This window comes from Eptatretus burgeri, chromosome 13 (assembly GCF_056783735.1).
Source record: "Eptatretus burgeri isolate ZD-2024b chromosome 13, Ebu_testis_v1, whole genome shotgun sequence".
NCBI classification, from domain to species: Eukaryota; Metazoa; Chordata; class Myxini; order Myxiniformes; family Myxinidae; genus Eptatretus; species Eptatretus burgeri.
In genome coordinates this window covers 44,892,702-44,907,538 of record NC_140973.1, presented here as the reverse complement: position 1 = coordinate 44,907,538, position 14,837 = coordinate 44,892,702, and the positions used below count along the sequence as shown (strand labels likewise).

Sequence of the window (14,837 nt, the reverse complement as noted above, 5' to 3'; positions counted from 1 at the left end):
TTGATATCTGTGACGTATGCCCAATTGAATATTTTTCAAGTGACGGTGAATTCTACACCATAGCATGGACTTCATGGATGGGTTCAAGCTTGCATAGTGAGCGACTGCTGAAGGAATGTCTCGACACAGCTGGGAAAGGCACGGCCGGCCCCAAATTGCAGGAAACATTAGAAATCCCAGCAGCCAAATAAGGCAGCAAAGGAATTTGAGGCTGACGGTATGCAACATGTCCTTCCAAAGATTACATTTATTGATTTTCGTTTTTTTTTTTTAACAGCCACAATACCAGTACCACAACAGCCAATTTTCCATCACCATCCTCTTTTATTACCTGCATACATATTCCAAGTGTCGAAAATTCGGCACTAAATCAATGTCGACAAAACACTCTTCTAAGATGACATTTCGAAATGAAGTTTGTTTCAAAGCATTTAATGGAGTGAAACAATATGAAAATGTTGAATAAAGATGTTAAAACTACTAGAACAGCACACGGTAAAGCGCATATCTCCGGCAGGCCGAACAGTTTCCATTTTGTATCCTACCAATAGGCCAGATCTGCATCCAGACCTTAACCAAAATCGAATCAGCTTATTGATGTCACCTACTCAACTCATCCACCAACTTTTGTCTGAACCTGTTCACAACTTTTTGAGATATCGTGCCATATATAAAATTTTTGGCCCCATCTCTCAATGGTGAAGAATCACTGAAAAATTATAGTATTCAGATCTTCACCAAAACCTAATGATTTTGTACGTCACACACCCAGCCTGTCTACCAAATTTCGGCCAAATCCATCCACAACTTTTTGTGGTACCCTGCTCACAGATAGTGAACAGACAGACAAACAGGGGTGAAAACAACCTCTGTCCACCTTAAATGGCAGAGGTAAAAATTGATCAACTAACCAGGGTTTGCCGATATTCTGCCTCACCCTTCAAAACAAACCACTTTCACTTCCCAACACCAGACAAGATCAGATTTTTGTCCTACCCATCATAGTTTTCTCATTACCAATGTACATCATTCCAGCAAAATGCTCCAAGTATCATTCATTTTTGCAGCAAAGTTTTAAAGATGAGCGACAAATAAATGGTGAAATAAGGCAAATAAACTGAGAATGGGAAATACCAACAACAGAGTGGAAGTGAGAGGAAGATCAAGGGGAGCAGGAGAAGCACACATAGGGGTGAACAAGCTGCACACAAGCAGAGGAAGGTGGGGATGAAACAGAAGAGCAACAAACCAACCAACAACTTAGAAACAAAAAGAATAGGGAGAGGTGGGGGTGGGGGGGAGCTGGAAAAAGGGAGTACTTGGGAATGGGGTCATTTGGGGAAGAGGCTGCTTGGTGCTGGCATAATGGTTAGGGTGGTAGGCTTGGGATCCTGGGATCTTAAGTTCAAATCCCCCTCGACTGTTCAATTAATACCAGGTGGGGTTGACTGCCTGTCATCCTTCCAAGGTTGGCAAAATGAGTGCCAGCATGCTGGTGCACTGTGTCGGAGTGGCGACTCATCCAGGATTGTACCCAATAGCCAAGGACTGCTTAGGCAGCACCAACGCTCTGCACAGAGTATGGTCCCAATGGATGGATGGATGGATGGATGGATGGGGTAGAGGATATCATGAGTATGGATAGGGGATGACCTGAGGTAGCAAGAGACAGCTGTCTTGAAGCCCTGGAAGGAAGAATTGGACTGAACAGAATGGAAGGTTGGATCCACAGATGAGAGAAAGAGAAGAACAAATGAGTCAAAGTGAGCAATGAGACTGGATTTTGGGAGTTTAACTTCAAACTGAATGAACAGAAAGCAGGGGGGAGGGGGGATGAGAAGACACAGCAACATGCAAGTAAGGGGTACAGATTAGGTAGGGGTATATAGGGTTCAAAATGATTGTGGGAAGGGATGGGGAATTATATGAAATGGTGGTACACTGTACACTGCCTGCTTGAAATCCTGGACAGCAAAACAGACAATGAACTAGAAAGGCACTTGGGAGAGCGCATACCTCAGCCAGGCTGAACAGTTAACATTTTCATTCCTACTAATAAGGTCCAGATGCAATCCGGCCTAACCAAAATCTAATCAGATGAGTTGGGTAGGTGATAAGGACAAGCCACCAAGTTTTGTCATAATTCCTCCACAACTGAGATGATATGATATATATATATATATATATATATATATATATATATATATATATATATATATATATATATATATATATATATATATATATATATATATATATATATATATATATATATATATATATACACATCATTGTTGGCCCGATCTGTCACTTGTGAACAATCACTTTTAAAGTTCTTGTCTCAGGATCGTCACCAAAATCGAATCAATTCGTCCTCGTCACACACCCAACATGTCCACAAAGTTTCGTCAGAATCCGTCCATTACCTTTTGAGATATCGTGTTCACAGATAGACAAACAGAGGTAATGATAGAAGAAAAGCAACAATATAATAAACTGGGGTGCTAACTGGTACAGTGTACATGTTATAAATGCAAATAGTAAAACAAATTTTGGAAGGCAGGCTGTTCAAACGTCATCATGATACCAGATGAGCATGCATTTTACAGGCAATTCAATCTCCACCCAAATGCTATTGAAAATGCTTCGTCTTTCCATGGGGCAACGATGAACATCGGAACCAATCCAATCTCCTGCTGGAGGCTTAGCATTTGGGTCTTTCGAGAATCGAGGTGGATGGAAACCCAGGATCACTTCGAACAAACAAGGTGAGAAATACGTATTACGCTGGACCTGTCCAGGTAAGTTGGTAACACACCGGCAAAGAGGGTTACTCTTTTGGAGGATATCGTGGGATCTTCAGTTGCAAAGAGGACAGCCAGCTTAACAGCCTTTGCAGATGACAGGGTACCGAACCACCTTAATTATTGTGTCAGACTGCAGTTTTAATCAGACCAAAGTTTGGCAGGAAGCAAGCATGTCAGATGAGATGCTTCCAAGTTAGTCTCCCATCCAGCAAAAAGTAAGGAAAAAAAAAAAAAAAAAACACAAACGGTTTGTGCAACAACCTACCAATGGTTAACATCTGCGGTGCCCAAGGCAAGAGAAAGATGACAAACATTTTATTTCTTTATTTATTTGTTTAACCTGATCCTACAGACAAGGAAGAGATTCTAGAAATATCAGATACTCGAACGATGACAATCAGAAGAACCAACAAAGAACTGAACAACTCAATATGATAGATGAGATTTGAACCTTGGATCCCAAGTGCTCAAATGGGAAGAGACAGTTTAATTATCCATTCCAGCAGTAATATTTCTCTCAACCCTCTATCCTCCCTTTGAGAAACAAAGAGAAGCTGATGTTTCAGGTTAACGCTTCATCGGCACCAAAGCAAAGGAGGGTTAACGACGAGGGGTTCACACCTGAAACGTCGGTTTCTCCTTGCTTTCCACAGCAATTATCATTCTTTGATCAATTCTCTGTTGATTCTAACCATCATTCTACCTGTCTGCAGATGTGGACTGACACGAGCCTTCACGAGCAAGACTCATTTTCCATTCTACTTTAACAACATCCTGGTGACAAATTCTCAAACACATCAGACACAGGATCACCAGATGGGAGAATTGAAGTGGCATAATCAAAAGACAACAATGGCAACCACATGCGATAATTCTCCACTATAATCTCGACCACACCTTCTGATAACAAAGACTGCCCAACTGTGGCCAATCATGTGTTCAAAGCTTTCCAGCACAGCCAACCAGAGAATATCATCATGCGTTATTGGCCTTCCCATGCATACATCACAATGGTCCATTATCAACCACATTGCAAGAGAAGGTGTCGGGGGGGGGGGGGGGGGGGGGAATAAAAATTAAAAAATAAATAAAATAAATACAATAAATACAGGTGTTACATACACCAGACAAGTTTTGCTATCAGAATGCTGCTTAGGAAGCAGATGGAACAATAACACACAGAAAGGATGAAAACATTTCCAAGAAAAATAGCTTGCATGTTCCGAGGTACAATTAAATACCGATCCAACACTTATTCCAACATGTGCAAACAATCTCCACACGAAGTTGCACTTAAAGCTCCTCTGGATGAAACAACATTATCAAAGATATGCAGTCATTGCAGCCTCTCAGCAGAAGCAGATAATGCCAGCCCTGCAAAGTTTTCCAGCACTAAAATGCAGGAAGCATTTCGAAAAGCAAACCCAAAACAGGCACTGAGGAACCAAACTTTCATTTAAAAAAAACAAACCACAAACCTGGATCATTGGCCTCCCTCTCAAGACTTTGTAGCTCGGTGCAAGCGGCGAGCGAGTGGTCCAGGCAGAGCTGGAGGAAACGGGCCTGCGTGCGGCTCACACGCTTCAGCAACGACAGCAAAGCCACCGTTTGTTCACACTCATTCCACGCTTTGAACCATGAGCTCAACACTCCCACCTGGTCGCGAAACATCATGGTGTATCACCTTGTCCCGCCTCAGCTATGGGGAGGGAATAGTTGGAAGGATAGGCGAAACACGATAAAAGTTCAAACTTTTATAGAACCTTCCATACAAAGTTCATTCCAACTTCCCCAAGCTAAAATCTATATAACAAAAGGAGCCGTGTCTGTCGTGTTACAACTTGAGAACGGATTTCAACAAAATCGAACTACGGTGGATTCAAGGAACTCCCTGGAAGGTTTGTGATGAGAATTTTTTTTATGGGTACATGGACACACGTGGCAAAGTGCAAATGCCAACTTGTAATGCTGATTATCCCTGCAAGCCCAGGAATCCCTTTTTCATCTTGCCCCATTGATTAGCCATCACAGCAACGATTGGTATTTGCATCAGCAAAGCGATTGGTCTTATATTCTAGTACAAACAAGAGGTATCCAGTTTATGAACCCACAATGTTACTGTCACAGTGTTCGCCAAGGACAATGATCCAAGTCCTGAAAATGAAATTACAGCAGGTAACTGCAAGGATTGAAGACCATAGCCTGAATATAACAAGTTCAACAAACCTACTGATACACTCCTCTAAATAAGTATCTAATCGACATTGATAATTCCCTTCTCAAAATTTACACATAGCCAAAATATCTGGATTATCCTATTTCAACAAAGCAAGACCAGCGCACAAAATTGTGCAAGAGAGAGAAAAAAAAAACAAATAAAATAAAAGGGAACAGAAAGCCCAACAAACACAGCTCATTACAAACAATAGCACTGACAATAAGTAAATAACGAGCATTTTAAAAATAACTAGCATCCATTGAAGACAAAGTCTTCGATATCCCCCGCCATAGTAAATGAGGACAAGGTTTTCACTCTGCTTACAAGCCATTTAAGATACTGGATTATCAGGGAAATTCGTCTCAATCCAACTTGTTTCCATGGAAACAGAATATATATTTTTAAATCTGGAAACATCAAAAAGGCACGAGTTCACCACTTGCTTGATATGTGTACCAAATTTCGTAAAGATATCTTGAGGGGATTTGTAGTTAAGCTCCAGAAAAGAAATGCGACGGACGGTCGGACGAATGGACGGACGCAACTTATGTCTATATCCATTCACAAGTAGCAAAAAAAGGCACCAGTTCAATTTATTCTTGATGTGTGTACCAAATTTCATAAAGAAATAGTTAATAGTTTTGCAACTATGCTATGGAAACAAAGGTTAACCTCAATTATTTCTTAATACCCAACTTGTTTCCATGGAAAATGACAGAAATTTTTTTGGGGAAAATCTCTAAATATCAAAAGGCACGAGTTCACCACTTGCTTGATATGTGTACCAAATTTCGTAAATATATATCTTGAGGGGATTTGTAGTTAAGCTCCGGAAACTAAATGTGACGGACGGAACCCATTTCTATATCCCCCCGCCAACTTCGTTGTTTGGTGGAGGATAATAAAAATAAACTAAAGTTCATAGAACACCTTACCCTACACAGTCTTGAGAAACGGACATGGGCTTGGTCTGCGAGTGGAAATTTTTTATTGGCCGTGATAACGTAAAATGCCGTGATCATTTGGCCAAGTAGTGCTAAACGGAAGGGTTTTGAAGGTACTGTACCAAAAAGGTGATTTGTGCTCGTGTTCAGGTATATAATTCAATTTAAATAAAATTAAGATTTTAAAGGTTGTACAAATAAAATTTTTGGAAGTTTACTGCCATTGATGCAGCATCTTTTACACAACCTTATCACCTCCACCGCCAAAGGTGGATGGAGGTTATGTTTTCATCCTTGTGTTTGTGCGCAGGATATCTCAAAAAGTTGTGGGCAGATTCAGATGATATTTGGTGCGCAGGTTGGGTGCGTGACAAGGACGAACTGATTAGATTTTGATGAAGATCCGGATAGAATTTTTAAAGTGATTCTTCACCATTGAGAGAAAGGGCTAAAACGAAATCTCAAAAAGTTGTGGACGGATTCGGACGAAACTTGGACAGGTTGAGTGTGTGACAAGGACAAATGGATCCGATTTTGGTGAAGATCGGAACCCGGATAAGAGGTTTTTTTTTAATTTTTAGTACTTCCTGCTTTAGAATGATTGGAACTATTTGGTAGTCACATTCACGCAAACATTAGTTCTTTGTCTTTTATGACATCCTTTAAAAAAAAAAAATTCAGCGATTCTTCACCATTGAGAGATCAGGCTCAAAGCGAAATACAACATAATATTTAAAAAACGTAATGATCCCGATATGTTCCATTGGAAGAGGCATTGCGTGGTGGAGGTATGCGCTCTTCAGAGTGCTCATCTCGTTTAACATGTTACATTAGTTCTTCATGCATGTTGTCATCTTTTATGACATCCTTACAAAAAAAAATAAAAATATGAAAAGTAAGTTTCCTGGTTGGAATGATTTTCAATGTTTGACTTCCAGACAGGCAGATGAAAAAAAAAAAAAATCTCACTCCTCTCTGTGCATGTGTGATCGGGGTGAATCGAGGCAAACGACTGCTAAACTGCAGGTTCGTGTTCCGGATGATGTTCGAAATACAACATCAAATTGAAATCAAGTTGTTCCTTAATCATAAACTGACGTTTGTAGAGAGAGACAGACAGACAGAAAAAGTGAAAAAAATTGCTGAACCCCATGATTCGCTTTGTGTGCGGTCTAACTCCAAAACGAAGCTTGGTTTTGGCTTAACAGTTAAAGTGGCTGGCTTAAGATCTCAGTGACTTGAGTTTGAGCTCCTGTCCAGCCATTGAAATAGCACCAGGTGGGTTGACTCAGCCTGTCATCCTTCCGAGGTCAGCAAAATTAGTACCAGCGGCACTGCATCAGTGGCATAGCCACGCTTCCAGAAAATTATTCAACCAGCAGCAATAGGCCGCACATAAAACAACAACAAAACACAACACCTTGGGATTCCAACTATTGCACAGCAACAATCTTGGGAACAACTGGACCATGAGATGTTCACCCGATTTAGGTACATCCTTAGGAATGGTGGGGTCCAAAGGAGAGAGAACAAGAAAGAAAACAAACACAAACATACCCACTGTTATATGCCTTGAGAACTCTTCCAAAAAGAAGCAAAATTTGAAGAACACTTTCAAGTTTCCCAGTGCTTGCACTCATTTGCATGTTCACCTGGATGTCCCGGCATTAATTTGCATGTACACCTGGACGTCCCAGCATTCGTTTGCATGTACATCTGGACGTCCCGGCATTCATTTGCACGTATGCCTGGACTTCCCAGCATTCGCTTGCATGTACGCCTGGACTTCCCAGCATTCGCTTGCATGTACACCTGGACGTCCCGGCATTCGTTTGCATGTTCACCTGGACGTCCCGGCATTCACTTGCATGTACACCTGGACATCCCGGCATTCACTTGCATGTACACCTGGACGTCCCGGCATTCATTTGCATGTACACCTGGACGTCCCGGCATTCATTTGCATGTACACCTGGACGTCCCGGCATTCATTTGCATGTACACCTAGACGTCCCGGCATTCATTTGCATGTACACCTGGACGTCCCGGCATTCATTTGCATGTACACCAGGACGTCCCAGCATTCATTTGCATGTACACCTGGACGTCCCGGCATTCATTTGCATGTACACCTGGACGTCCCGGCATTCATTTGCATGTACACCTGGACGTCCCGGCATTCATTTGCATGTACACCTGGACGTCCCGGCATTCATTTGCATGTACACCTGGACGTCCCGGCATTCATTTGCATGTACACCTGGACGTCCCGGCATTCATTTGCATGTACACCTGGACGTCCCGGCATTCATTTGCATGTACACCTGGACGTCCCGGCATTCATTTGCATGTACACCTGGACGTCCCGGCATTCATTTGCATGTACTTCCCAGCATTCGCTTGCATGTACACCTGGACATCCCGGCATTCTTTTGCATGTACACCTGGACGTCCCGGCATTCATTTGCATGTACACCTGGACGTCCCGGCATTCATTTGCATGTACACCTGGACGTGCCGGCATTCATTTGCATGTACACCTGGACGTGCCGGCATTCATTTGCATGTTCACCTGGACGTGCCGGCATTCATTTGCATGTTCACCTGGACGTGCCGGCATTCATTTGCATGTACACCTGGACGTGCCGGCATTCATTTGCATGTTCACCTGGACGTCCCGGCATTCATTTGCATGTACACCTGGACGTGCCGGCATTCATTTGCATGTTCACCTGGACGTGCCGGCATTCATTTGCATGTTCACCTGGACATCCCGGCATTCATTTGCATGTACACCTGGACGTGCCGGCATTCATTTGCATGTTCACCTGGACGTCCCGGCATTCATTTGCATGTACACCTGGACGTGCCGGCATTCATTTGCATGTTCACCTGGACGTGCCGGCATTCATTTGCATGTACACCTGGACGTCCCGGCATTCATTTGCATGTACACCTGGACGTCCCGGCATTCATTTGCATGTACTTCCCAGCATTCGCTTGCATGTACACCTGGACATCCCGGCATTCATTTGCATGTTCACCTGGACATCCCGGCATTCATTTGCATGTTCACCTGGACGTGCCGGCATTCATTTGCATGTTCACCTGGACGTCCCGGCATTCATTTGCATGTTCACCTGGACGTCCCGGCATTCATTTGCATGTTCACCTGGACGTCCCGGCATTCATTTGCATGTTCACCTGGACGTCCCGGCATTCATTTGCATGTTCACCTGGACGTCCCGGCATTCATTTGCATGTTCACCTGGACGTCCCGGCATTCATTTGCATGTACACCTGGACGTGCCGGCATTCATTTGCATGTTCACCTGGACGTCCCGGCATTCATTTGCATGTTCACCTGGACGTGCCGGCATTCATTTGCATGTTCACCTGGACGTGCCGGCATTCATTTGCATGTTCACCTGGACGTCCCAGATCCTCGTGTTCATTGGAAGACAACCAGTAAAGGAATTAAAATACAGACGTAATCTAAACACCTTCGTAACGCTGATGTGGTATACCAGCAGGTAAAACGAACCAACGCGCAAGCGGACTCCAACCAACCACGACTTCAAAACCCCATCCGAAGCTCAAACACTTCCAACAGCTTGTGCAAGGAAGGAATGAGAGGAATCAATCAAAATCATCACAAGAAGCAAGCTTATACTCACAAATAACGCGACTACGTTACATAATACACGATGGATCGGACAGGAGACCGTCCGGGCAGGACAGGGTGGGGCGCGTAGGCCCGAGGCTTTTCCCGGCTTTCCTAGCACAAGCGTCCGCACTGCCCGCACCACGGCCCGTCCAAGTGTGCGTCACGAACCCTATCCCCTTCGGGCGCAAGGCGAACGAAGCAAGCAAGGTTCACAAATCCCCAATCCAGCGTCCCCATTAATATTTACCGAGGCCGGAAAGTCGACTGGCGATCGAGTCTATCCAGGAAATGGACCATAACCGCGAAAAGAAGAGACGCGGGGCAGACGCGGCCTCGTCGTCTTGAAGCTCGGCTGCAAAAGGCCACGCCCTTAACCACGCCCTTAACCACGCCCTTAACCACGCCCTTAACCACGCCCTCAGGCCACGCCCAAAAATCTCCTTGGCCCGACGGTTGAAGGAAAACTCGACAATTGAAGGACCGACGTCGTTCTTGTCTTTGTTCACGTCGGTATCGAATAACCTTTCGATCCTCAATGATGACGTGGACTCGTACGTGGAGTGTAATCGGTTGCTCGTCCCCCACACCGTGCTTCTTGCGGGACTGGAAGTGAAACACTTCCAAACAAATACGAATTCAGGTGAATACCGAGTAATTCCTCTCATTCCGGGCTCTAATTGTGGTTCGAACCGTAAAAGTGCGGTCTAACCGCCTCGAAGCAGTAATGATGTAACAACAGGAACGTACATACGGAGAGGTGGTGTATTATTACTCGTTTGAAAACACTCGAACGGGCAACACAACGGCCACGTGGCATGAATCCCGTGGCACGTGACACGACAAGTGTCGAAACGTTTCGGGTCCACCTCCTCTAAACGCGCTCATTATAACGCATCAACAACACTCGATCGGTCGTGCGTTCGTGCAAGTCACCGACATATCGGAGGAATCGTGCGAGAACGTACGAGTACGAAAAGAGGGAAGGGAAAAGGAAACTCCATTCATAAAAATCCAACCCGTTCACCATTCATAAAAATAAAAAATAAAAAACAATCCTTCGCTCTTATCGTGTGCATGTTGCACCGAGTGTCAATGATCAGTCTGTCTTGCTGGTTGCATCACTTCTGTGGGGTTTGCTGATGCAGTGCCCCCCCCCCCTATAGGTTCGAACAATCATTTGTCATTTGTTCAGTGTGCCGGCGATAATTCGCCGACTCTTCCAGAAGGACAGCGTCGGTGGAATATTAACATCCGGCAACAAGTGCTGGGACATGGGACGCCCAGTTCAACGTCCATCCGAGGGACTGTGTCCTCCTTGATACACATCGCCCAGCCTGAACATCGAAACAACCATGAATAGAATGAACACAGAGACAAACGAGAAGGGTACTCGAGCGAGCGCATACCTCCACCATGTAATGCCTGATGCACGAGAACATACCGGGCTCAATACATTTTTGACATATCATGCCACACACTACTATATCGTTTTGGTCCTATCTATTAATCGTGAAGAATCACTTTTAAAATTAAATAATTCCCGTATCCAGATCCGGATTCGGATTCGGATCTTCACCAAAATCGAATCAATTCTTCCTTGTCACTCACCAAACCTGTCCACCAAATTTCATCCAGATCCGGATCTACACCAAAATTGAATAAATTCTTCCTTGTCACTCAGCAAACCTGTCCACCAAATTTCATCCAGATCCGGATCAACACCAAAATTGAATAAATTCTTCCTTGTCACTCACCAAACCTGTCCACCAAATTTCATCCGGATCCAGATCTACACCAAAATTGAATAAATTCTTCCTTGTCACTCACCAAACCTGTCCACCAAATTTCATCCGGATCCAGATCAACACCAAAATTGAATAAATTCTTCCTTGTCACTCACCAAACCTGTCCAACAAATTTCATCCAGATCCAGATCTACACCAAAATTGAATAAATTCTTCCTTGTCACTCACCGAACCTGCCCACCAAATTTCATCCGGATCCAGATCTACACCAAAATTGAATAAATTCTTCCTTGTCACTCACCAAACCTGTCCAACAAATTTCATCCAGATCCAAATCTACACCAGAATTGAATAAATTCTTCCTTGTCACTCACCAAACCTGTCCAACAAATTTCATCCAGATCTACACCAAAATTGAATAAATTCTTCCTTGTCACTCACCGAACCTGTCCACCAAATTTCATCCGCATCCGGATCTACACCAAAATTGAATAAATTCTTCCTTGTCACTCACCAAACCTGTCCACCAAATTTCATCCAGATCCGGATCTACACCAAAATCGAATACATTCTTCCTTGTCACTCACCAAACCTGTCCACCAAATTTCATCCAGATCCGGATCTACACCAAAATTGAATAAATTCTTCCTTGTCACTCACCAAACCTGTCCAACAAATTTCATCCAGATCCAGATCTACACCAAAATTGAATAAATTCTTCCTTGTCACTCACCGAACCTGTCCACCAAATTTCATCCACATCCGGATCTACACCAAAATTGAATAAATTCTTCCTTGTCACTCACCAAACCTGTCCAACAAATTTCATCCAGATCTACACCAAAATTGAATAAATTCTTCCTTGTCACTCACCGAACCTGTCCACCAAATTTCATCCGCATCCGGATCTACACCAAAATTGAATAAATTCTTCCTTGTCACTCACCAAACCTGTCCACCAAATTTCATCCAGATCCGGATCTACACCAAAATTGAATAAATTCTTCCTTGTCACTCACCAAACCTGTCCACCAAATTTCATCCGGATCCAGATCTACACCAAAATTGAATAAATTCTTCCTTGTCACTCACCAAACCTGTCCACCAAATTTCATCCGGATCCGGATCTACACCAAAATTGAATAAATTCTTCCTTGTCACTCACCAAACCTGTCCACCAAATTTCATCCAGATCCGGATCTACACCAAAATTGAATAAATTCTTCCTTGTCACTCACCAAACCTGTCCACCAAATTTCATCCAGATCCAGATCTACACCAAAATTGAATAAATTCTTCCTTGTCACTCACCAAACCTGTCCACCAAATTTCATCCAGATCCGGATCTACACCAAAATTGAATAAATTCTTCCTTGTCACTCACCAAACCTGTCCACCAAATTTCATCCAGATCCGGATCTACACCAAAATTGAATAAATTCTTCCTTGTCACTCACCAAACCTGTCCACCAAATTTCATCCAGATCCGGATCTACACCAAAATTGAATAAATTCTTCCTTGTCACTCACCAAACCTGTCCACCAAATTTCATCCAGATCCAGATCTACACCAAAATTGAATAAATTCTTCCTTGTCACTCACCAAACCTGTCCACCAAATTTCATCCAGATCCGGATCTACACCAAAATTGAATAAATTCTTCCTTGTCACTCACCAAACCTGTCCACCAAATTTCATCCAGATCCGGATCTACACCAAAATTGAATAAATTCTTCCTTGTCACTCACCAAACCTGTCCACCAAATTTCATCCAGATCCGGATCTACACCAAAATTGAATAAATTCTTCCTTGTCACTCACCAAACCTGTCCACCAAATTTCATCCAGATCCAGATCTACACCAAAATTGAATAAATTCTTCCTTGTCACTCACCAAACCTGTCCACCAAATTTCATCCAGATCCAGATCTACACCAAAATTGAATAAATTCCTCCTTGTCACTCACCAAACCTGTCCACCAAATTTCATCCAGATCTGGATCTACACCAAAATTGAATAAATTCTTCCTTGTCACTCACCAAACCTGTCCACCAAATTTCATCCAGATCCGGATCTACACCAAAATTGAATAAATTCTTCCTTGTCACTCACCGAACCTGTCCACCAAATTTCATCCAGATCCGGATCTACACCAAAATTGAATAAATTCTTCCTTGTCACTCACCAAACCTGTCCACCAAATTTCATCCAGATCCAGATCTACACCAAAATTGAATAAATTCTACCTTGTCACTCACCAAACCTGTCCACCAAATTTCATCCAGATCCGGATCTACACCAAAATTGAATACATTCTTCCTTGTCACTCACCGAACCTGTCCACCAAATTTCTTCCGGATCCGGATCTACACCAAAATTGAATAAATTCCTCCTTGTCACACTTTGTGTCCACAACATTTCATCCGGATTCGTCTGCAAACTTTTTGAGATATCCTGTACACAGACAAACAGTCAGAAAGGGGTGAAAACATCACCTCCTTCACCTTCGGTGGCGGAGGTAACAAAGACAGCTGCAGAAAGATGTCATACACACATAATAGAGCAAACAAAGTCAACATGATAACATGGTAAACATGCAGTTTTTTGTTTCAGGAAAATGAGATTTTTTAGGGCAAGTTTAACCACAACATCAGTGATTGGTTGGAATTTTAATCGTTCAAGGAACCACATGGGTGCCAATATGTTGTAATGATGTGACGTACGATTCTATTCTGAACGAATTTGTCATGATTATGATTGTTTATGTCCTGAATTAGAGGAGTCCAATAAAAAAAAAAGAAATGAATCACACCGGTTGTGTATATAAACACCCCAACGTGGATGAAATTATACAATGAAGATATTGTCCTGAATCACATGTTTGCTTAATGTTTACAAAGTTTTATATACAACTAGCTCGATTACCCAGTGTTGCCAAGGTGAAAAAGAACATTTACAACTAGAAAAAGAGCAATCAGAGATTGCAGATCCTCACCAGGACTTTTCTGTGGTGTTTGTGTAGTTTTGTGTGGTGTATTTTGTATTGGTGTGTTACATAATTTATGACATAATTAGAACTGTCACTTTATAACTGCTGTCAGTGGTTTCTGGGTAACAAGACGTCCCGCTTTGATTGTACACCTGACCCTGACCCAAAACGATTTTTTAATACTATTCAATTCAATTTCGAATGGGATTAAAATAAATTCAATTCAAATCAAATGGAAGACCAAATAGGTACAGTCCTGCATTGGAGTAATCTGAAGGAACCCAATCAAACAAAAAGCAAAGATGAAGTCATGAGGATGAACCTGGATAGGATTCACATTTCAGCTGCTACTCCTCTACCCTCAAACCCATCCAGGCACAGCCAAGTGAACCTTATTCAAAAAATAAATAAATAAATATAAATCAAAAGAACCCAGATTAGAAATTAAATAATTCTGGCTGTCAG

General features: G+C 42.7%; 1 protein-coding gene and 1 long non-coding RNA gene across 2 annotated transcripts in view; one reads left to right on the top strand and one right to left on the bottom strand.

Moving 5' to 3' along the window:
• LOC147014348 (protein Smaug homolog 1-like) overlaps nt 1-10,022 on the bottom strand; it is a 38,926-nt gene extending 28,904 nt beyond the window's left edge. Inside the window, exons 1-2 of the mRNA XM_085852256.1 lie at nt 9,884-10,022; nt 4,286-4,506 (exon numbers count right to left, since the gene is read on the bottom strand). Coding sequence (XP_085708382.1) covers nt 4,286-4,481 — 196 coding nt within the window. The 5' untranslated portion in view covers nt 4,482-4,506; nt 9,884-10,022. The remainder of the gene's footprint in view (nt 1-4,285; nt 4,507-9,883) is intronic.
• A 147-nt stretch (nt 10,023-10,169) lies between these two features.
• LOC147014346 (uncharacterized) overlaps nt 10,170-14,837 on the top strand; it is a 39,425-nt gene continuing 34,757 nt past the window's right edge. The window contains exon 1 of the long non-coding RNA XR_015050746.1: nt 10,170-10,276. This is a non-coding gene — a long non-coding RNA (uncharacterized LOC147014346). The remainder of the gene's footprint in view (nt 10,277-14,837) is intronic.